The sequence below is a fragment of the Cercospora kikuchii genome (genome assembly GCF_019650295.1).
Source record: "Cercospora kikuchii DNA, contig_00007, whole genome shotgun sequence".
Taxonomy (NCBI): Eukaryota; Fungi; Ascomycota; class Dothideomycetes; order Mycosphaerellales; family Mycosphaerellaceae; genus Cercospora; species Cercospora kikuchii.
In genome coordinates this window covers 2,404,918-2,426,652 of record NW_025408588.1, presented here as the reverse complement: position 1 = coordinate 2,426,652, position 21,735 = coordinate 2,404,918, and the positions used below count along the sequence as shown (strand labels likewise).

General features: G+C 51.3%; 9 protein-coding genes across 9 annotated transcripts; 4 read left to right on the top strand and 5 right to left on the bottom strand.

Annotated features, from left to right (window-relative positions):
* Window positions 1-677: 677 nt before the first annotated feature.
* Window positions 678-1,466, bottom strand: CKM354_001104900 (uncharacterized protein; the record flags this gene model as incomplete). Its single annotated transcript, XM_044806526.1, has 1 exon — window positions 678-1,466. The coding sequence occupies one exon, from the start codon at window positions 1,464-1,466 to the stop codon at window positions 678-680; it is 789 nt and encodes a 262-aa protein (XP_044662461.1).
* A 1,802-nt stretch (window positions 1,467-3,268) lies between these two features.
* Window positions 3,269-6,131, bottom strand: CKM354_001104800 (uncharacterized protein; the record flags this gene model as incomplete). Its single annotated transcript, XM_044806525.1, has 3 exons — window positions 3,269-3,700; window positions 3,753-5,750; window positions 5,829-6,131. The coding sequence occupies 3 exons, from the start codon at window positions 6,129-6,131 to the stop codon at window positions 3,269-3,271; spliced, it is 2,733 nt and encodes a 910-aa protein (XP_044662460.1).
* A 598-nt stretch (window positions 6,132-6,729) lies between these two features.
* CKM354_001104700 (uncharacterized protein) lies at window positions 6,730-7,443 on the bottom strand (the record flags this gene model as incomplete). Its single annotated transcript, XM_044806524.1, has 2 exons — window positions 6,730-6,758; window positions 6,816-7,443. The coding sequence occupies 2 exons, from the start codon at window positions 7,441-7,443 to the stop codon at window positions 6,730-6,732; spliced, it is 657 nt and encodes a 218-aa protein (XP_044662459.1).
* Window positions 7,444-8,060: 617 nt separating this feature from the next.
* Window positions 8,061-9,985, top strand: CKM354_001104600 (uncharacterized protein; the record flags this gene model as incomplete). Its single annotated transcript, XM_044806523.1, has 4 exons — window positions 8,061-8,171; window positions 8,221-8,416; window positions 8,467-8,966; window positions 9,020-9,985. 4 exons carry the CDS (start codon window positions 8,061-8,063, stop codon window positions 9,983-9,985), a joined length of 1,773 nt encoding a protein of 590 aa, XP_044662458.1.
* A 159-nt stretch (window positions 9,986-10,144) lies between these two features.
* CKM354_001104500 (uncharacterized protein) lies at window positions 10,145-10,650 on the bottom strand (the record flags this gene model as incomplete). Its single annotated transcript, XM_044806522.1, has 2 exons — window positions 10,145-10,515; window positions 10,575-10,650. The coding sequence occupies 2 exons, from the start codon at window positions 10,648-10,650 to the stop codon at window positions 10,145-10,147; spliced, it is 447 nt and encodes a 148-aa protein (XP_044662457.1).
* Window positions 10,651-11,480: 830 nt separating this feature from the next.
* Window positions 11,481-12,705, top strand: CKM354_001104400 (uncharacterized protein; the record flags this gene model as incomplete). Its single annotated transcript, XM_044806521.1, has 2 exons — window positions 11,481-11,878; window positions 11,928-12,705. 2 exons carry the CDS (start codon window positions 11,481-11,483, stop codon window positions 12,703-12,705), a joined length of 1,176 nt encoding a protein of 391 aa, XP_044662456.1.
* Window positions 12,706-12,861: 156 nt separating this feature from the next.
* Window positions 12,862-16,109, bottom strand: CKM354_001104300 (uncharacterized protein; the record flags this gene model as incomplete). Its single annotated transcript, XM_044806520.1, has 8 exons — window positions 12,862-13,291; window positions 13,342-13,827; window positions 13,875-14,210; window positions 14,264-14,837; window positions 14,887-15,420; window positions 15,467-15,665; window positions 15,717-16,002; window positions 16,060-16,109. The coding sequence occupies 8 exons, from the start codon at window positions 16,107-16,109 to the stop codon at window positions 12,862-12,864; spliced, it is 2,895 nt and encodes a 964-aa protein (XP_044662455.1).
* A 502-nt stretch (window positions 16,110-16,611) lies between these two features.
* CKM354_001104200 (uncharacterized protein) lies at window positions 16,612-18,047 on the top strand (the record flags this gene model as incomplete). Its single annotated transcript, XM_044806519.1, has 3 exons — window positions 16,612-16,632; window positions 16,686-17,479; window positions 17,531-18,047. 3 exons carry the CDS (start codon window positions 16,612-16,614, stop codon window positions 18,045-18,047), a joined length of 1,332 nt encoding a protein of 443 aa, XP_044662454.1.
* A 2,420-nt stretch (window positions 18,048-20,467) lies between these two features.
* On the top strand, window positions 20,468-21,558 carry CKM354_001104100 (uncharacterized protein; the record flags this gene model as incomplete). The annotated part of the gene is made up of 5 exons (XM_044806518.1): window positions 20,468-20,803; window positions 20,860-20,938; window positions 20,989-21,076; window positions 21,129-21,373; window positions 21,431-21,558. The coding sequence occupies 5 exons, from the start codon at window positions 20,468-20,470 to the stop codon at window positions 21,556-21,558; spliced, it is 876 nt and encodes a 291-aa protein (XP_044662453.1).
* Window positions 21,559-21,735: the final 177 nt, after the last annotated feature.

Below are 21,735 nucleotides of genomic sequence, written 5' to 3'. Positions count from 1 at the left end.
GGTTGTTCGGTGGAGGTAGCAGAAGCAGAGCTGAAGATGTTGCACAACACGTGCGTGCATATGAATGTGACATGTTCCAGTTGAGCCGGTGGCAAGCTTCAGGCCGGTCCTCCCGTGAAGAGAGGAGCAGGACGTGCTTTCGGGATCTTGAACTTCCGAGGACGACAGTGGTGGTACAAGTACATTCGGATGTGACTGGAGAGAAGGTATGGCATTGAAGGAGACGGTTTGCGAGGTGGTCAATGGCGGTGAATTCGAGTTTGCTCAGTATAGAGAGTTGCATTGTATTTTGTGATTTAGGATAGACTGAACGAATTCGACTTCCTGTTTACTTGACTGACGATTTGAAAATTCCTCGATTCTCAGAGAACGAAGTATGAGACATCACCAGACTGTCGGGAGAACACGACCATTATATACTGTTGACAATAACGCTGATGACGAGGGTGATGAAATGTATCAAATTCTACTCCACTCTTTCCCCCCACGCGTTCGTGGTCAGATCACCACGCTCTGAGCATTGTCCACTTCAGGGCAATGATGAAGATCAACGAAGACTTTTGCATTTGTGCTGTGACCCACTAGATGATGCCCAAAATGTTTCACATTCTGTTCCCATTTTACTGTACAATCGTGCCAACATTTGTTTCTGTAAGTCTTGTGGGTATTCTGCGAACTCACCAGTACCCCAGCCACCGCAGCGCAGAAGCATGCTCATTCGCCAACGTAACAAATTCCATAATACACTCAACATCCTTGAACACTCCCCTTGATGTGAGATTATCTTCAAGCCAGTCCGAAAGACTTTTCGATAGTATTCGGCAGAATTCCGCAGTGCCGTTGATTTCCCAGAACTCGCATGGATGGATTGCAGTAGCGAGGGGGACGCCCTTGACGCTTAGAGTATGCTTCTTGCCTCTTTGTATGCTCGTAGTTGGGTTTCCAGTGGCAAGTTGGAGGAGTGGGAGGAAGAGTTGTCGGTCATGTCGTGAGGTTTTGTGAGAGAGGCTTTGTTGTATGACTGCAGAGAGACGGCGATGGTATGTTTGGATTAGGATTGCCTCTGATCGATTGTTCTTGGAAGAAGGCTTAGGCTTGGAGGTTCGGCATCTCAGGTCTAAGCTGATGTCGGCGTAGTTTCCCCATCGCAGTTCGAAGTGTCGAAGCAGAGCAGCGTTGGTTTCTCCGATCTCATCGAGCCAGGTGATGAGCTCCAAAGGTATGATCCCATTGCAAATATCGAAGTGGACTTGTAAATTGCTGTAGTAGACTGCTGTCGCTTCTTGTCGCAGTAGCTGGCATGTCCTGAGTAGTGATGGAAGCCGGTTCCGAGAAGGTTGATCCTGCAATGGCTGCGATGTCGAACCGCACGAATTGATGTAGGTCCACTCATCAGTGAGGACGAAGGAGTAGATAATCAACCGGACCTCCGCCGGCAAGCTGAGGAGATTGACTGGAGAATGCATGATGTAGAACGTTGATGTCCCTTGGGTCCACGAGCGAAGACGTTGCTAGTTGAAGAAAATGGAGCACAATACTCATCACTCATACTTGGACAGGGACCGTTAAGATATAGCTTCATGTTCTCCACTCTGTCAAAAGAGTGCAGACTCCCACCCACGAGGTGCCTTCCATCATGAGGGCAATAGAGTTCGTTCAGCAATCACGGCATGCCGAACCCTACGCCCTCACACGCGTATCAGTTGAATCAAAACACGACCTGGCAGCTCCATTTCTGGCAAGATCGCTGTATAGGGGTTCTTTCCATGGCATCCTCTGAAGGATTGGCGTTTGGCGCAAAGTGTGAGCGTTGGACTATCGCAGAGCAACTACCACGATACGTGCTAGCTAGACACTTTCAGGGACGGCACTCCACAGAATGGATCCTAACCAGAAAGGTTGTCTAAAGCAAGCCCTAGCTTTGCTGCAAGAAGTGGATGCTTCGAGGGCTTCGGCATGTGTAAGTAGCTTGGATTTGGTTCATGCACGCACCACGCGAAACTCAGCTTCTGCGGATTGTGGAGTGCGAAAGTGGTATATGCGTTGTGCATGTCTCGCGTCGGAGGAGCTTTGACGTGTCAAGCAATGATGGAGGCACGAACGTTTCGTATGTTGTAAATGCTCACGATCGAAATCCCGCGAGCGTGGAGAGGTTCGCGATGACCGCTGAGAAGGGCTGTACGCCCAAGACATATGAGAGCCATGTCCTCTGTCATCATCGCGCTCAACGTCACTGTTCTCTGGTTGTTCTTCGATACTGCCGCAATGGTAGCATGCTTTTCGGGCCCGCAAATATCGAGGTACAATGGTACACAATGTGCTTGACTGCGAAGGAGTTTCAGAGATCAGCTCAGCTCCGGAGTGAGCTTGAGTGGTTCCGTATGCACGGCGCTTGGCGGAATCACCTCTGTCTTCCGACGGGATGTGGTGTACAGTATGAGACGTAAACGCCACAGGCCCTATTTCGTCGTCTTGGTATTGGTCTGCGATGCACTATTCGAAGTTTTTTCTTGTTCTCGCAATTCACATTTGCTAGATGCAGCATCTTCACAACAAATGAACGCGGGCGCCGCTTGAAGGCTCATTCGTGCGTGCATCTGCTTGGCCATTCAGAAAATTTGGCATGTCAGAGGCTGATTTGGCGGAACTGATGTCTCCAGATCCGCGGCGGGGTCATCTGCACGTTGACCTGAACAACCACGTTTCAGGCGAATGCGATGATTTCGGGTCGATACGAGCAATTTCTTTGTATAGCCGGCATTCTTCTGTATCCCATGTGGAGGATGTGATCAAAGCGGAACAGTCGCCAGTGGCTTCGGAACAACTCCAGTGCTGGGTGAATACGGCTTGATCGAGTCTTTCAGTCGAACCAGAGGTAGGAGATAATCTCTGTCAATAAATATTTGAACCCTCTGTCAACATTGTCATCGCCGGCGGTACCAATGGTAGAGTGAGTGGTTCGGCGTGTGCAATGCGGCCTCCAATTACAGCCTCGCAACATGCCTCATTATCGCATTTGCCCTTCGTGGCCCGGCTTCTCTTGAGATAATAGCTTGATCTGTCATTGAGAACTGCGCGTTCCAGCGAATAAGGTCAGAACTGGCATGATTTGCAAACCGCGTTTAAAGCGGAGCTGAAGAAGTCAGACATCTCTCATTGGGCATGCGAGGCCATGCAACACCCTATCGCTATGCAACAAGCAAAGTACCGTGCCCGCCATTGCTGTACATTCACGTAGCATCATGTATCGCTTCAATAATTCGTCACTTCATCCACCTTTTCTCAACTCATCACCATGGCTGGGAGCTCCGCCAATGCCCATGTCCTGCGATTCACCTACACCACCCATCCCCACATCTTCCTCGTACTGGCCAGGCCCAATGGTCTGCTCAGCTCGGCTTGTCAAGAGACTTGACGGGCCCTTTCTCTCGATCATCTCCATTTCTCGAGTCTCAGGAAAGGGATCCGCACCACTGGGGGGAGTATCATTCACAGGATCCAAGTGTATGTCTACGGGTTCCGGGTCACGATTGCTTGCATTGTGATTGATCCAGTCGCCAGCAGACATACGAGTCAGGGCATCAGTTGTTGACTGATGGTCATCGCCGTCGTATTGCGCCTTGGTGCTGTCCGCATCGTCATCGTGCTCGGCAGCCTCGACAGATGCGCGGACGAGCTGTGGTAGATCATCCTGATCGTCCTGAAATTGTCAGTACAAATCACAAGCATTGGGTCGAGGTGTTTTCACAAACCTGGTAGGGAGGTGGAGGGTTTCTCTTGCTGGCCTCGATGTCAGCAGTGAATTGTTCGTTATCTTGCCGAATAAATTCCAGAAGCGGTGGAGGAAGGTCACTGATATCGATGTCATCCACAGCGTCATCACTGGCATAGACCAGAAGGGCGGAGTTGTGCTCCAGCTCCACAGCTCGGATAACGTCAAAGTCGTCCGCTTTCGTTCGGGTAAGTTTGGCGTTTTGTCCTGTGACCTCGTAGTCAATTCGCCACCACTGATACCCTGGCGGTGTGGTAGTTTCATCATCATTCATGGTGGCATCGGACTTGAAGGTTGTCTGCCCAGCGTGCTCATTGTGCTCCGCATTCTCAGGCTGCTCTTCCATCTCGGCTTTGGGCTTGAGAAGGTAGGTGATGTGAGGTTTAGTCGCAACTCCGCGGAGGGTGTACCGATACTGCGTCTCTTGTCCTTCAAGACCAGGTATTGTGGCCTTGCTCAAATCACTGATGGCCTTCTTTGCCTTTTCTTTCTCTTCGGCTAGTAATTTGAGCTTCTCGTCGATGCTAGCCATGACTGTCTCAAGCTGTTTCGCGATGTTCGAATACTCTTTAGGCTGATCAGCCGACAACGAAGCGGTATTGGTTTTATCAGCCTGATCAACATCTCTGCGATTCTGGCCCGAGAAATGGCCATGAGTGTGCTTCAGAAGCTGCGACGCATCCATCTGCTTGCCGTCTTTGGTCCAGTACTTCAGCTTTTGTTCCACATCCGTGATCTTCTTGATGCGTCTCTTAGACTGAACAAGCTGTTGCCTCAAAGGACCCGTGGCTTCGATGTTCTCTTCGGCATATTTGTCCATAACCAACGTCGCGGGAACACGAATGTTGAGATGCGAAGCGGTCCTGTCCTCTTGTTCGAGTTTCATCACCAGGACTTTTCCAAACTGATGCAAATAGTACTGCTGCGGCTCAGGATCTTCGGAATCTGTGCTCCATACTAATCTATCCAAGCACTCGGCGAGGTCTGGTTTCGCATCTTCGGGCACATCGTCTGCGCAACTAGCAGTCAAGGCTAGCACGTTGGTTGTCTGATTTTTGTCCTCATCAGATTGTCCAATGGGACCAGCACGCGAACAAAACAGTTCAGCGATTTGTCCAGCTTCGTTGCCGCATCTCGCGCTGGCAATCTTGAAGTAGCTGTTCAGGAAATGTTCCAGCGGGTTGTTAGCCGTTGGGCACGCCTTCATGACGTCCGTCTTCGACAAACCACCAGAGCTTGCGTAGACTCTAGCGCTGGAATCCAAAAAGGCCGTGAGCCTCTGCAACTCTGCCACAAACTCATTCGCTTTCTCCGCATCGTCGTCCGCAGTCGCGTCGCTATCGGTTTGAACAATCCTCGGTTTGGGAATTGTGGCACCTTTCCACCAGTCCGATGCATATCCGTAGTCCACAATGCCTTGACCTGCCAGAAGGAAAGCCTCTCTGACCACAGGTATGTTGTGGCAAATGGTTAGGAGGTTCGGCACGTAGTGCCCGTCCGGTGCATGCTTCAAAAATCGAGGGGCGTCGTCGTCCGGCAGCTGAACTCGCTCTTCAAGAGGCAGATCGGGCACCAGCTCATTCGCATTATGTAACACCATGCCCCAGCGCGACTCTTCGTACTCTTTCTGAGTGGATGGTCCGATTCTCCTAAGCTCTGTCCCATCTTTCCCCACTGTGCCGGTCTCTTGCTGCGTCCAACCACCATATGGGCCCATCATCTCCTGTGACTGAGCAAGAGCTTGTGCGTAGTGGGCATCTTCTTGTTCGCTGTTGGTGGGCGCAGAGTCCTTGAGACTAGGTGCAGGTGAATTGCCTCGCGTGGGTGCAGCGGAAGTGCCGAGTGGATGAAGGTTGTTGTTGCCATCGCGGTCAGCTGTCATGAGATTTGGGTCCCATGATATGCCTTGCTCGAGCTTGGTGATGTCTTCATTATCAAAGATAGCATTGGCGGCGGTCTCGACGTTGCATTGCTTGACCTGAACACGAGAGCACCTGTCAGCATCAACGCGAGTCCTGGGCCGTGTCTATGCAATGGACAATCACGGCAGACACACTCTCAAGAACCTTTTGGCCGTTCCCGCATCAGTACCGGTGAAGTTGATGAGGGTCTCGATTTGCTCGTCGGTCGGTTCCATGGTCATGGTTGCGGCCTTTTGGCTGCTAGGCCGCAGTGGTTCTGGTTGATACTTCGCAGGTACGAACGACATGTTCTTCAGTTCATCGGCGTTGCACGGCTGTCCAAGAGGACCTTCCAGCACCTCAGACGAAGGTTCTGTGAACTGCAAGTGCAGACGGCGACGAGGCTGCTTGCCGTAAGTGATTAGACGCTTGCGTTTGGCGGGTTCTTTGGACGCCATTTGCTCGTGCACGCCGCAGCTTTCACGAGCTTTCGGGCTCGTTCCGCTGCGTGATTGCGTCACTAGCGACTGTCGTTTCGGACGCGATTGATGCTCCCATCGACAATGTGCTGGGGAAGATCAGAGTGTTCAGCAAACGATATCGAAATTGACAGGCGCTACTTCCGCGTGGAAGCTTGGAGTCATGTTTGGTGGGCACGCGTTTGCTAGCAAGCACGGCAGCTGCAACTCGCGCTTGTGCAGCTGCAGCTCCAACTAAAGCGTTGATACGTGATCCTAGACCGCTTCAGATGCCCACCGTTAACCGCGTGAAGGATGGATTTCAGGAATCTTGCACTGAATTTCAATTGAACTGGAGCGATAGTCATAGCTGTGGCCGAGGGCACTGCTGTCTGCTGTATGCGCTACACGGAATGTGCCTCTCCACCCATGGCCCAAAAAGTAGTATGCGTGCGCTTTACGTGCCGCGGAATCCCGCGCCCAAACTCCTCGCTGAAATCATGCCCAAATCGATAGATGCTGTTCGTGTACTCGTGGTGCTCATGAAGTATATCATGGCATGCAGCCAGTCTCGTGAGGTGAAGAGTAGGAAGGAGTTTTACTCTTCGTCGTCCTCTTCGTCTGTGCCTAGAATGTGGTTAGCTCAATATCACAGATAGAACCATACGGCTTCGTTAGTCTTACCCTCGTTCTCATCGAACATCTCCTCGTCGTCATCGCTGTCGTCGAAATCGTCTTCCACCTCACTGTCGCTCCAGCTCATGTCGACGACCTTCTCCTCCTTCTTGAATGCGGTCTCGTGGGTCGGCATCTCGAACCCTGCGGGAATGTCTTGCTTGCTCTTCTCACGATCCTCAGCGACACGCTTCTTGTACCCCTCGGGATCGTTCCTCAACTGCACACCGGCGTCCACATTGGCGGGTGAGCTGCACTCCGCGTCATCCAGCAGCGACAGGACGGATATGAGGACGCTCTCCACCCGCTGTACTGGTGACCACCGCTCACCCGCATCTTCCCCGCTCATGAGATCCTCGCCGGGCTGGTGTAGAATGGAGATGCAGAGACGGCCGTCGGTATAGACGTTGGGATGCCACAATGGGCGAGTGAAGGTGAATGTCGGTGGCTCGTAGGGGTAGTTTTTGGGAAAGGTCATCTTCGCCTTGTAGTAGCCGCCATAGTAGATGGAGTCGGGATTCAGCACGATAAGCGCCACGGACCACTCGAAGATGTTCTCGTTGATCAGCGAGATATCAGTCCAAGTCTCCTTTGCGAGGGACTTGTACTCGTTCATGAGCGCTCGTTCCGCAGCCATGGTGGCGGCTGAGGTAGGCTGTCGTCAGCGGTGCGGAGGCGTCGCTGGAAGATGTCGGGAGCTGCTGCGGTGCTGTTGCAGGAGCAAGGCGGTGGTGGTGGAAAGGCGATAGGAGGTAGAGCAATCTCGGCAGAGAAGAGCGCGTGCAGGTGTTAAGTGGAAGCGGTAATGCCAGCCAGCAAGGTTAAAGGTTGAACGCCGGGCGGTAGGCGATGATGCACCGGATCCGGCACAAAGTGAATGCAGCCTAGATTCGCGTGGAGTTCGTGGTCCAGGTGAAGCCTGCAGAAGTGACAGAGTGAAGGGGTTTAGTATGTTCCAGAAAGTCGTCGGTAGCTCGAGGAGCAGCGTGCAGTAGAAGAGGTAGCGAGAGGGTGGAAGTTGAAGTGAGGGCAGTCACGCTGGGCGGTGCCGTGACTCGAGACGCCGTTTGGAACGCGGCTGACGGCTTGTCTCACGCCGACAACGCCAGCTCCAGGTGCTGCATGTGACAACACAACCGCACACCTGGCCAATCGATTGGTGAATGTCGAATCCCAGAAAGAGCATCAACACAGTCGCAGTGTGTATAGCGAGGGGGCGATGAGAGAGCTGCGGCTCGCGATATACCCACAGCCATGGACGTTTTCCAGAGCGTCCAGGGCTACATCAATAAGATGGTGTCGCAAGGCGATACGACCAGCGGCGGAGCTGCGAAGATGAAGATACTGCTGCTGGACAGAGATACCGTAAGTGTTGTCGTCGTGTTTCATGCGCTCCATCGCTGATGTTCAGCAGGTGCCCATTGTGTCTTCGGCGACGTCGCAATCAGCGCTGCTAAACCACTCCGTCTATCTCACCCAACGCCTCGATGACCAAAATCGCGAGAAGATGCGCCATTTGCGTTGTCTGTGTTTCGTTCGCCCTTCTCCGGATAGCATACAATTCCTGATCGACGAATTTCGCGAGCCCAAATATGGAGAGTACCACATCTGTATGCAGCCCACTCCTATTGCTGAATCGACCGACCTCTGACTGACACAGATTTCAGCAATGTCATAAAGAAATCCTCGCTCGAACGTCTTGCCGAAGCTGATGACCACGAAGTTGTCAAATCGATCGTCGAGTACTTCGCCGACTTCCTCGTTGTCAACCCCGACCTGTGTTCATTACCCCTCTCAACGCGAATCTGGTCCTCGTCACCCGATCTATGGAACCAGGACAGCTTGTCGCGAACAGTTGAGGGTGTAATTGCCATGCTTCTGTCGTTGAAGAAGAAGCCGTTGATCAGATACGAGAAGAACAGTCTACTGTGCAAGAAGCTGGCAACAGAAGTACGATATGCAATGACACAAGAGGAACAGCTTTTCGATTTTCGGAAACCAGATACACCCCCGATTCTGCTGTTGGTGGACAGGAGAGATGATCCTGTAACACCACTCCTGACGCAGTGGACATACCAAGCCATGGTACATGAGCTGCTAGGCATCGACAATGGGAGGGTGAATCTTGGTGACGTTCCCGAAGTCAGGCAAGAATTCAAGGTAATGGATTTGCAGTATGTTGGGAGCTACTTACATGCTGATCCGCGATTCAGGAGATTGTACTTTCACAAGACCAAGACCCATTCTTCGCGAAAAACATGTACCTCAACTTCGGTGATTTGGGACAGAACGCCAAGGACTACGTCGAGCAATTTGCATCGAAGCAGGCGTCTGGACAGAAGCTTGACAGCATCGAAGACATGAAGCGCTTCGTTGAAGAATATCCAGAGTTCCGTCGCCTATCTGGCAATGTGACGAAGCACGTCACCCTGGTCGGTGAACTGTCTCGACGTGTAGGAACCGACAACCTTCTGGACGTTTCCGAGCTCGAGCAAAGTCTCGCATGCAACGACAACCACTCACAGGATGTCAAGAAACTCCAGCAGATTATACAAGACCCACGAATACCTCCGAGCAATAAATTGCGCCTCGTTGCAATATATGCACTGCGCTACTCTGGCCACACGAGCAACAACACGCCGGCTTTGCTGGACCTCCTTGCAGTCGCGGGGAACATTTCACGTCACCGAATAAATCTGATACCAAAGCTCCTCACATACGCGCACAGCCTGCAGTCTATCCCGCAGACGGGCGGAATCCCAGACCTGTTCCAATCAAGCAATCTCTTCTCTGAAGCTCGATCTCGCTTTCAGCGTGGATTGAAAGGAGTAGAAAATGTCTACACTCAGCACTCCCCTCGTCTAGAAAACACACTTCAAGACCTCATCAAGGGACGTCTGGCTATGAACAATTATCCGTTCGTGGAGGGCGGAGGACAGACAAGAGATAAACCTCAAGACATAATCGTGTTCATCGTGGGAGGCGCCACCTACGAAGAAGCGAAGATGGTTGCTCAAGTCAATGCCAGCAGCCCGGGTGTGAGAGTCGTGCTAGGAGGTACAGGGATACACAATAGCAACACTTTCTTGGATGAGGTGGAAGAGGCTGTTGACGCATGGCCCGAAGCCAAGGCTGATACTGCTGCTGGCAGGCTGAGGAGAGAGGTTGGCAGGGCTTAAAGTATGCTACTACTGTGGCTAGATTCACTTTCCCACAGAATGCAAGCCATGCCGAAAAATGCAAAGGTTCATATCATGCCAATACATTGTCAACAGTAATTGAGTGGCAACACTAAGAGCTCACTTCACAGCAAGGCTAGCATCAACACTTCCACTCCGCTACGACTTTTTCGACCCCAAATTCTCCTGCACCGTCCCACCAACCGCTCCCTTATCAGTAAACTGCTTTCCAATCGCCCCATCCTTTGAGAAAGGCCCTCCCACAGCCTCACCCACTGAACCAATCTTGCCATCAGCTTGGAACTCCTTGCCGATTGCTCCATCCTTATCGAAAACACTCTTTGACTCAGCCACTTCTTGAGCTTTCCCGCCGATGGAACCTTGCTTCGTGAATTCTTTGCCTACTGTGCCGTCTGCAGCGAAAGGCCCGCCGACTTTCTCTCCTACGCTACCGATTTTGCCGTCAGATTCGAATTCGCGGCCGATGCTGTTGGGGTTGTTGGCGTCGAGGTTGGATTTGTCGGCCATTTCTAAAAAAGTTTGTCAGTGCACTGCTCTGGTTGACGCGGAATGCTGGAGGTAGTCGTACTTGATGTTGAGATTGAGAATTGTCGAGCTGGGATTCTGACGGTTGATAGTCGGGTGGTGAAGCGTGTAAGAGACATTGTGATTGGGCTTTGGTGCTATATGTTGATTCTTCTACGTGCTTGCTCTGTTGTAGGTGTCTATATGTAGGAAGAGTGGTGGTGACGTGAATGTGATCATAGCGTTGTGCCACAACATGCCAAACGTTAAGGTATAGCGGTCATGCATCGTGCCGTGTCGTGTACGTCACTTAGTTTTACTTGCACCGGAGAGGCGAGCGTTAAAAATCATTTCGATTTCGCTGTGGGTTCGAATCCGCATGATGGGAGCACGAGTTGTTTGACGCGTGCACGCCTTGTGATTATGAGTTGGAAGTGAGGTCGTTTTCGGAGGCCGTGATGAGGTGCCTAGCTGCAAGGCGTAAGGCAGCAAGGCCGATAGTTCCTTTCCATCTCCATCTCCACCAATTAGAAGCCGGCCTGCTAGACTTGTTACGAGCAAACCTAATAAGTTTTGGAATTTGGCCTGAGGGTTGCTGCAGACCTGCACCTTCTCTACGAGGACGCGATGCATCGAGGAATCTGACTTCTATTCGTCGCTCAAAAGCTTGGATGTGACCGGTGTAGCCAGGTGATACAAGCCCCACATTGATTGCTATACAAACAGTACGCCGGGTTCCCCGCTATGCCAGATTGGCCTTGCACCTACAGCCTCGTCGTGCTGTGCAGAATCGATACGTAGTCGGCGCTTCTAGAGCATCTGTTTGTCCTGATCGTTGACATACAGTCTGCAGCAGGGATACAGTTGGATAGTATATACGCAAACTTTCGCGGCCATAACTCAGACTCTGCTGTCTCCAGGAACTCACCTACCTAGCATCAGCTCTATCAGCAGGCCAAGCTATTTCGACATGGAAGAGAAAGTGGTGATCATCGGCGGTGGTTTGACAGGACTTTCAACAGCATACCATATCGCTCTGACTTGTCAAACCAGGCAACATGCTTGCTACATAGTTGTCATTGATGCTGCAGAGGAGCTATGGGACACTGGGTCTGGCTACAATACTGGGTGCATCAATGGGGCATTTCCGGCTGGCCCCAAGCATGAGCTTACAGGATACTCATACAACATGCTGCGACAGCTTAGCGAAGATGACGAATTCCGGAAATACACCAGCATCCAAGATCATACTGTTTTCGAGGTTACGGCTAAAGGAGAGGAGAAGTCGCCCAATGTGCCTGGGTGGGCGAACGCAGGATCGAACTGGAAACTCAAACCGCAGCCCAAAGATGGGTCCTCCATGATGATGTAAGCTCGGTATCATTAACGTAGATCATTACTGACGAAAGTGACACAGTAACCAATTCGGTCTTCGTGACTGGCTTGTAGACCGATGCAAGAGTTTTGGAGTCGAGATCTTCCGTAACACCAAGGTCGTTGGTGCTACTCTGAATGATGCGAGCAGAATCCAGTCCATCAGATTCAAAAGTCCTTCCAACGAAGGCGAAATTAAGTGCCAGCATGTTGTTTTCGCAGCAGGAGCATGGACGCAACGCCTGATTGATGAACTTTTCCCGAACTCGTCCATCGACCTCAAGGCGAAGACAGATGGTCTGAGCTGGATGATCATCAAGAACCCCGATCCAGCTTCGCAGCATGAGCAAGTCACGCTGCTGCTGGAGCCCATACTCGATCACGACGCTCTTGAGCTTGCGGCGAGAAATGATGGCACAATCTTCGTGTGCAACGGACCTGATGCGAGAGGTCTTCCAGGATTTGAATCTTCTGGCGTGTTCGAGCCTGTTCACACCTCTATCGAACGTTGCCGAACATTACTGCATAAGTACATCAAGCAGCTCGCCGACGGTACTGCAAGTCTCGAGGTGATCAAACAAGGACTCTCATATCGACCTACTAACGAGTTAGACCGGCCTATACTTGCTGCAATACCCAAAGGAAAGATCGTCGCCAATTTGGCCGAGGGAGATCGAGTAAAGAAGTCCGGAGTATACGTGAACACTGGTCAAGCTTACTACGGCATAACAATGAGCATGGGAAGCGGCAAAGCGATGAGCGATTTGATATTCGACATCGAGCCTGAGATCGACCTGCGCGCTTTCGATTTACCAGAGTGAAGCCCTACTGCTGGCATTGAAAGACCTTCGGGGTGTTTGAGCAAGGCGGCAGAACAAGAACTTGAGGATTTGGACGCTCCAATTAAACTACAGACTTTTGATACGCCAAATAGCATAAAGTGCTTCTGCTACAGGTATCCTCTCTCCAGGCAGCTATCAACGTTGGATAATGCTCACGAGAATTTCGAACGCGTGATCCGAATCGTCCAGCGAATTCGTCGGCCGATACCGAATAAGTCGTCGTAAACGCTGAGACTCCGTCTTAGCCGCCTCAGCCTCATCTTGCCGTCCTGGATCAAGTCTCAACGCCTTAGCCAAGACATGTGCAGACCTTGCACGAGACCCCAGCGGCGCTCGGTACAGCCTGCCGAAGGCAACAGCTTTCTGGGCTTCTTCAATGGCTTCGTCCACTTGGTTCCGCAAGATGGCTACACAAGAGGCGCGATATGCACAAAGCCCACTTATCCAACTGATCGACGTGAAGCCACCATCCTTGCCCAAAACTTCTCTTGCAAGCTCAACATGCCGTTGTGCTTTTTCCAGCTCGCCGTTACGAGAGTACAACGAGGCATAGGTTTCGTGAACGCTATGAGCAAGTCAGCGAAGTAATTTACACAAAGGGGTAGACAAACTTACTATCCGAGAGAATACCAGCTGTTGAATCTTGTAGCCTGCCCCAACGCCAGATGCAGTCTCTGCTCTGCCTCGTTGAATTTGCCAACGCAGTATAAGTTTCGTGCTGAATTGAGGTTGTGCTGGCAAGACAGTCGCACGAAAAGGTCCTCGTCGCTGCTGCTGAGGATTGGCTCCTTCTTGTTATGCCAGACTTTTGCTTCGTCATACTTCTCCAGGGAGTCCAATGCCAAAGCAATGTAGTTGTAGTAGTTTGACATCTTCAGATCCTGGGGCATGCCCATCTCTACCATAACCTCGAGTGCTTGATGAGAAAGAGTGCTGGCAGATTCGTAATCACCAGCGTGGAGATCGTGGATGGCCGAAAGCTCAAGTATATCAGCGTAGAGGAGCTTGTCTTTCTGGTCATCAACGAGCTCCTGATAGGCATGTCTAGCGCAGTCGACGGCTAGTGACATGACTCCAGCGGGATCGTTGTCTTGCACAAACCTAGGCTGGTCAGCCGAGAAACATAGTAGTCGCTGTTAATCACTTACCACGCAGCATCTACCATGAGATCGCATAAGTCTTGGGTTGACAGCAATGGCTCTCCTTTCTGCTGCGAATCGCGCCAGTGGTTCGCGATCGCTGCTATCTGTATCAAATACTCGCCTCCTTCTTCCCACAGATGATCCAATGTTACCATCGGGCCTCGACGTGGAAACTGTTCATGTAAAAGCTTGACCGCTGCATCAAATGCTCGTTGGCGATGACTTTTGTCCACTCGAAACAAGCATTCCTGTTGAACAAGACGGTGCATTGCAAATTTGTGGCTTGCTGCATCATATCGAACTAATGCCGCAGCCGTGAGCTGCTCGACTGCATCATACAGTCTGATAGAGGTCAGTATTATCAAAGAACCTCCTCCAAGACCTTAGGCACATACTTCAATTCGTCCTCACAAAAGCTCAGAGCATCCAGTCTCGCCGCGATATCAGAAGTCTTGAAAAGATGCTCGGGGATGCCGTCTGGTGACATGAAGCTCATAAGAGTGACGCATGACATGGCAGCATCATCGAGTCTGTCGAAGGAGAGATCCCACACAGTATCAACGGCGTGATCGTAGCCCAAGTACTTCCAGCCTGGGCGCCTTTCTCGGTGTAGCTTCTTGGGGTACTTGCGATACAATCTGACGAAGTCCTTGATGCTCATTGAACGAGCGCTGATGTAGGCAGCCATTTGTCCAAGAGCAAGAGCATACCCGTTTAAGAGTCGCGAAACTTCAAGTGCTGAGTCTTTGTCCACCTGGTCGGGATTCTTCGACGAGAGATGCTGAAGCAAGAACTCAGCGCCATCTTCGACGGAGAACTCCTTGATCTCAAGGGCCTTGTCGATTGGCTGAGATGCCACGGCAGGAGGTCTTGTGGTAACGAGAATCGCCCCATGCTTTGAGACCGGCCAGCAATTGTTGAATATCTGGTGATTTTCCACGTTGTCGAAGATCAAGAGCCATTTTTTGTCTGCGCCACGATGAGTTAGCTACATGCAGATCTGGCTGCTTTGACTGACCTGTATGTTGCAGCCAGTTCATAACCATAAGCATGTTCTCCTGATGTCCCTGTGGCTTTGCGCCTTCCAAGTGTAATCCCTCGATAGCTATCTTCGTGAATCCCTGCTGAAGAGCCAGTTCCTGCTCAGCGGGAATCCAGAATACGGCATCGATCTCGTCGAGCTTGGCATAACCGTATGCCAGAGCGATCTGGGTCTTTCCCACGCCGCCGAGACCATGCATTGCAAGCGATTTCAGCCCTGATGAGGATTCCGCTGGACGTAAGTGCTCTTCTATCTCGCGCAGTATGTCTTTTCGTCCGAAGAACTTCTTGTTCTCTGCAACAGGCAAGGTATGACACGGAAATCGTTGTGATTCTTCCTGTTTCTCTTTGTTCTTGAGCAAGCTTTGTAGTGTTTCCATGTCCACGAGACGGACTTGTCTCTCGACCAGCTCCGCTACATGTTCGATTCTTGTGACTGCATCTCCAATGTTGCTCATGGCTTCTTCATACAATGCTTGAGTTCTTTCCCAGCTGCGGTCTGAGCTCATCCCTTGACCACATCAGTCCCCGATTGTCCACTTGCAGATTGTGCTTACCAAACTCCTGCTGCCTAAAAGTCATGATGATGTTAAGCCAAAGCATGATCATTTCTCGGTGTATTTCCATCATGTCACCCTTAATCTGCGAATAATCGTTGAGTGAAACGGAGCAAAGATGTAGCCTCTTCAGCTTATGGCCGATTTGCTCCAGCATCCTTGTGACACGTTCGGTCACCTTTTTAGACTCCAATGACAGCTATGCTACGTTAGTGGAAACCGCGAAGGCGGCAATGTGATGGGTACTAGCTTTGATCACAAGATAGAGAAGGCCCCAAAGCATTGAAACGTCTGCCGTATGCTCCATCATCTTCACAAAAGTGGTCGCGAAGCGATCATAGTTGTCCAAGGCTGGGTAAAGAAGAGCAATAACGTGCCTCTGTGCATCACCTGAATATCTTGACCGAAGCTGATCCAGCTCTTGACGAAACATGTCGATGTTTTTCACCTGAAGCGCATGCTTGTAATCAATGTCGTCAAGCTGTTCCTTACAAACTTGAATCGTCGCCGCCCATGATTCGAGATAGATCTCGTCGCTTACTCTCAAGTTAAAAGGCTTCCCAGGGCACAGCACGAATGAGGTGTGCACGTACTATGTCTGGCGTGCCACCCGCGGCGGATCTGAACTGCTCTGCTGCGTCATGATTGTTGTAGCCTTCGCGATACGATAGAGCTTGCTGTGAGAGGTAGCAATAGGACTTATGCAATGAACGTGAGTTGGGCATCACATGGTGATCCTCTTATCGCTGTATCACGGCTGTGCAGACCGACTGCGTGTCACAACATGAAGTGTTGGCTCAGCCGCTTCATGCAGAGACACGTAGTGCGCATGCGCCTGCAGGTGGCCTCATCGTGTGACTATGGCCACAATGATATGTTGCAGATGCAGAGTAGGTGGCAGCAGTGATTGGAGAACCGGTCTTGTAGATGCCTTAGGCTGCTGCCGCGACGCCCGGCATAGCCCTCTAGGCTACACCTCAGACTCACTGCACAGCCGCATACACTGGCGACTCGATGTCCTCAAAGGCTCAGCAACTCGCCAACATGTATTCTACGACGCGCGACTTGGACCAGGAATGTAGTTCTTCGGTTCGCTATTTTATGTTCGACAGGAACGAACTGCCAGCACGCAACCGCGTCTGAGCATGATGTCGGCTCTGGCCAAGGTGAGACACCCTATCTGAGCCCTCCGAACAACAATTTAATAGCATTGACCTAGCATCGCTGGCCACGGCATGCTCGGGGCATATCAGAAGACACGGATAGCCAGAGGCAAGCTCGTGAAGCCTTCCTAGAGAGCACCCTCGGACCGGAGTATCAACACGGCGAAGTAGCGGCCTTCCTACGACCCTATACACTTTACGTCGATCAATCCGTCCAGCTAGTGAGCAAGACGATTACACAAGAAGTTCTCAGAGGAATATGCAACGAAACAGTGTTGGGCAATGAGGATACAACAACAGCAAATCTACGACTTGCGCAGAAAATTGCTGGCTATCTGCAGCAAGAGATTCTCAACAACAAGCAAACACTTGATGGAGTAGTGGACAAGATTTTCAAGTCGTCAAACATCAAGGCTGATAATGAGTCGGCTACTCTCCAAACCTGTCGGTGTTTGGTCTTCACAATTCTTGGCCTATCGACCATGCTATTCGAGCCCGTTGGATTATTGGAGACGCTGCGACGTGGCAGCGATGCGTACAAGAACAATGCTATGCCCGTTGACATGTGCGAGCGGCCAATTAGGACCCTGCTCATACGGTTGAAGGCCTTGCATAGCAACATGGCCAACGCAAATGCACCTGACAGCGACACAGACGCCGAAGCACTTCTCTCTGCCAACTTGAGTTTCTCTTCGCTCAGAGCAGTGGGTAGGATATCGATCGAATGGGTGAACTCCATGGACAATCATCTTGAGTTCGATCCTGATCGCCGAGTCCTATCTTTGTTCCGTTACCCTTCTTTCTGCGCCAGCTCTTGCTCAGAAGGCGCATCTCATTCTCTACTCGCCAAGTAAGTGCACACTCAGTCGAGAGAAATCCTCCAAGTACTTACTCCATACAGGATTACGGCGACAACCAGCGAACCGGAGAAGGCGGCGTCCGAGGCCTTGGTCACGCATGTATCTCTTCCCTACGCAAAGGAGATACTACAATCCTATCGCGTCCTATTTGCTCAGGACAAGAAATCCCGCGGTTTGTACTGGAATACTGTACGACCGCTTGTAAGGAAGGACGACTTATTCGACCCCTTCTTGGACGATTTATGCGGTCGCCGCATTGCTATAATTCAGGAACGCTATCCGAGACTTCGTTCAATTCTGGATATACGCGGGAGTGTGTTCCGTCCACAGGAATTTCCACATTACGGCATTCGCCTGCGTACAATTCAGCAGTACATAGAGAGGCATCGGCCGCGCAGGGTCATGGACTTATGGCGAGATCGCCGTGATCCAGAGAAGATCCTGACTCTTTGGGTGGTCTTGGCATTCGGTGTGATCAGCATCTTTCTGAGCCTGGTACAGACGGTTCTTACCGGTGTGCAGGTTTGGCTGACACAGAAACAGTTACGACAGAGCTAGATACAGTCTATTTTGTCACTTCGTGCACTTATGCAGACGCAGGTAGTACTGGGACGAGGATAACAAGAGCCATGGCCCCTGCTTACTGCACCACTTGATACAGCATCACGTCGGTCTTCCACAGAAGAACACCTGAGTGGGATCACTAGCTTCCGAGCGGGGTTTCGAGTTGCTTTGCAAGGCAAATGCTTCGACTGAGCTGCAACCACACGCATGATGAAGGCTGACGGGGCGTAAACCTAGCCCAGAGTGTGTCCACTTGCCCACGCTATACGCGACGCATGATAGCCAGGTGCAAGCTGATTAGGCAATTGAAGCTTGCGTGGCTTGAATTGCGGAACGGTCGCCCGTCACTGTACGACAAGGCTGGATGCGTACCCTGCTGCGTCAATATTGCCTAAGGATGCCGAATTTCGTTCCAGAAGCAAGCAGATTCGTCTAATGTCATGCGGTCCAGCTACATGGCGGGGCAGGATCCGGACACACTGCGCTAGCAAGCCTGTAAGTTGCAGCCGAGCGAACGATAGCAAATCTCGCAAACCCATCACGCTCAGCTTCACAGACGGAGATACTTCTGCGATCAAGCAGCTGGATCGCACAGCGCAACGGTGCACGTCATCCCTGGGTATTTACGCGCGACCAATTGGGATGTTCGGCATCGAAATGCAACCTCATGCTGCCTATACCTATCCGAGGTATCCGACAAATTGATCATTGTGTCTCGCTGTTGCCGGCACAATACTTCACTTCTGCGACGCCACTAGCCTCATTCGGATACCTTCGTGATAGGCGATCAGTGGATCATACCTCCAGTTGACGAGGGTTTCGGACGGCCAGCTTCGTTACATGCCGTCGCTGGCAGCTGAGAGTCTAGGGCTATTCTTTGCCCTGCTGCGCTTTGAATCGCCCGATAGCTGATCCGCCATGCAAAACTCCGCGTGACACGAAACCAGAGAACTCAACCGTGGCTGCGCTAGTAGAAGGTGGACCTTGACATCTGTGAGTATCCTAATCAGTCATGACACAACAAGGCTGTGTTTGTGGAGGAGTGGACCTTGCCATACCGGTGAGCCATCCTGATCAATCACAACAGTGAGGCTGCAGGAATACCCCGCGATCCATATCACTGCCCAAGGTACGCACTCATGATCTTCAATTGCAAGCAGGGTACAAATCGCGATCCCTTTCACGCGGTAACAACGATCGAAGGAGTTATGGTCATCTCACAATGGATCGTCACACTGCGTAAGAAATTCGTGCTCGTCAGTGAGCATGTGAAATGCACTGCAGACACAGCCATTCGTAACGAGATGGAAAGTTGGAATCAGGTTTGCTTTGTGATGCATCTTAAACAGCGCCTGTGCTAATTCGAGGTGAAATTAAGCCGATCACGTCTCCTGCACGCAGCTGTCCTACACCCGGCACGAAGTCCCTTGCTGCATGGCCATTATCTTGGAATGAGCTGGCCTCATACTGTGCACACGCCTAGTTTATGTATGGTGTCAGCAACATGTCGCTAAAGGCGGAGTACACACCTACCTCTATTAGCCCGAGCCTGTGCTCATTGCAGCACGCATCTCTCTCGTAGACTCCGTGGTGAGCCACTGGTTCCATGGCTTCTCAGTGCCTTGGGGAATTGTATCTTTCTCGGGCTTCCAACTGAGCCAAGGTTGTTTAGCAAGCTCGTCTTTAGACATGTTTGGAACATTGTCGATGGTTTTCGGTAGCCATTCTCGCCAGGGCTGTGACTGGACTCCAGATTGGACACCCTCCTTGTTCATAACTTCTGGATCCATCTCGAGTCAATTGGTCTGGCGACTCTTGAAGAGAGATGCAGTCCTTGAATGTTTCCGGACTAAACATCAATAGCACCTTCGGGCGCGAATGCTTTATAGCTCGACAGGTCATAATGCCTGTTGGCTGATCGGCAACAGCTCAGCATAGCTGCCGCTTCATGCTACGTACCTATGTATGCTTCTGACCATCGAACAGTGAGCATGTGAACACACTATGCCTTGCTGGTTGTACAAGTTTGCCGGGTTAGCCGCCACCAGAGACTGCACGTTTACGGCTTGAAATCCTAGAGGGCAATGTTCTCCATTGATATGCCGCACTCTGCAGGTATACCTAGCTGCGCCTAGCAGCACCCTCATGCATGGTGCTGCCTAGACGCTACATTTCACCCATTCTGCATGAGCATCCCTAGCTGTTCGAGTGGAGTACTGGACGCCTCCAATCACCGGCATGCAACCGTTTGCCTTGCCGCGACGGTTCGCAGCCATCTGCCTGCGGCTCTGTTGCGTCGGAGGTAATCTTCTCTCGACGCATTCTGCATATCGTTAACCGTCGACACATTCGCATGTCGCAACTTTTGAGCCCAGTGAATGCAAGTCTTTTGGCATTCAGCAAGCTTCCCAATCATGACTCTCACATCCATGTTTTACCTAGAGCCGAGGGAGATTTATGCGAAAGAGAAGCCATATTTCATATTCTTTCCAGTGGACCACATTCCTGGCGCAGTCCAAACAAACCTGGAGTCTTCTGAACACAAGGACGTCTCCGTTGCTGATGTGCGGGAAATTGATTTCCGACACACCCTCGACACTTCCGGTTTCGAGCTTGTAAAGTACGAATCCGCCATCCCATACGAGGCATTCTCGGATTTTCAGACCATCAATCACAAGTACTTCAATGAGGTGGAACAATTTGTACGGAAAAGAACAGGCGCCTCGTGGGTGCAGACGATCGACTGTGATGTAGGGGTATGCATCTGGTTTTGGTCGGACACGAACCGCTAACAATAGGACTTCAGATTCGACGTAGAGCTCCGGAGTATCCCAAAATCCAGTTTGGCGACACCGATTGCCAGCCCTTGCAATCTGTTCATGTCGGTACGAGTCGACTTGCATGAATTGGCTGTAAACAAGCTTAAGAATGGCAGACTATACTTTAGCATGGGGCGTAGAGAAAGCTGAAGATTTGAAGAAACGGCGTGGGGAAGTGCGAAAGGGACGAGTACAGGAGCTGACGTACGTTGGACAGACTAGTGTTTTCGAGTGCTGCCGGTTAACTGCGTTTCAGGCTGTGGCGACCGCTATGCGGACCTGTTCGAGACTGGCCTCTTGCGATATGCGACTACCGCAGTGTGGACCAGACGACCGACGCCATGCCCGTGGACCAAGTCTATCCTCATCTTCTTGCGGAAGGAATAAATTACTACTACAACTCTCAGCATCGATGGTACTTCGCTTCCGATATGTCACCTGATGAGGCATGGTTGCTCAAGATAATCGACACTGATGCCAGGCTGAAAGGTCTTGCGGAGAGTAGGTTCAGGTAGCGTCTGTTTTTCCTATCATTCTTCGCTGATACCAGCTGCGCAGATTGTCCACATACAGCATTCGATTGGCATGATGCGCCGATTGACAGATCGCCTCGCGAGAGTATTGAGGTGCGAGTGGTGGCTTTCACAGCCGATGAGGACCGGAGGGGCAACGGACACTCGGTATAGCTCGATTTGATGTATAAAGTATGCGAGTCGTGATATAGATCAGACCAAGTTCCCGGCTTCTAGAGATGAGTTGACGGATCCATTACCGACGCGGATGAAGCGAGCGTTGAAGATCGCTTCGATATCGTTGAGAGTATGACGCTGCATGATGGAAATGCGATTGATTGATGTGTGCCT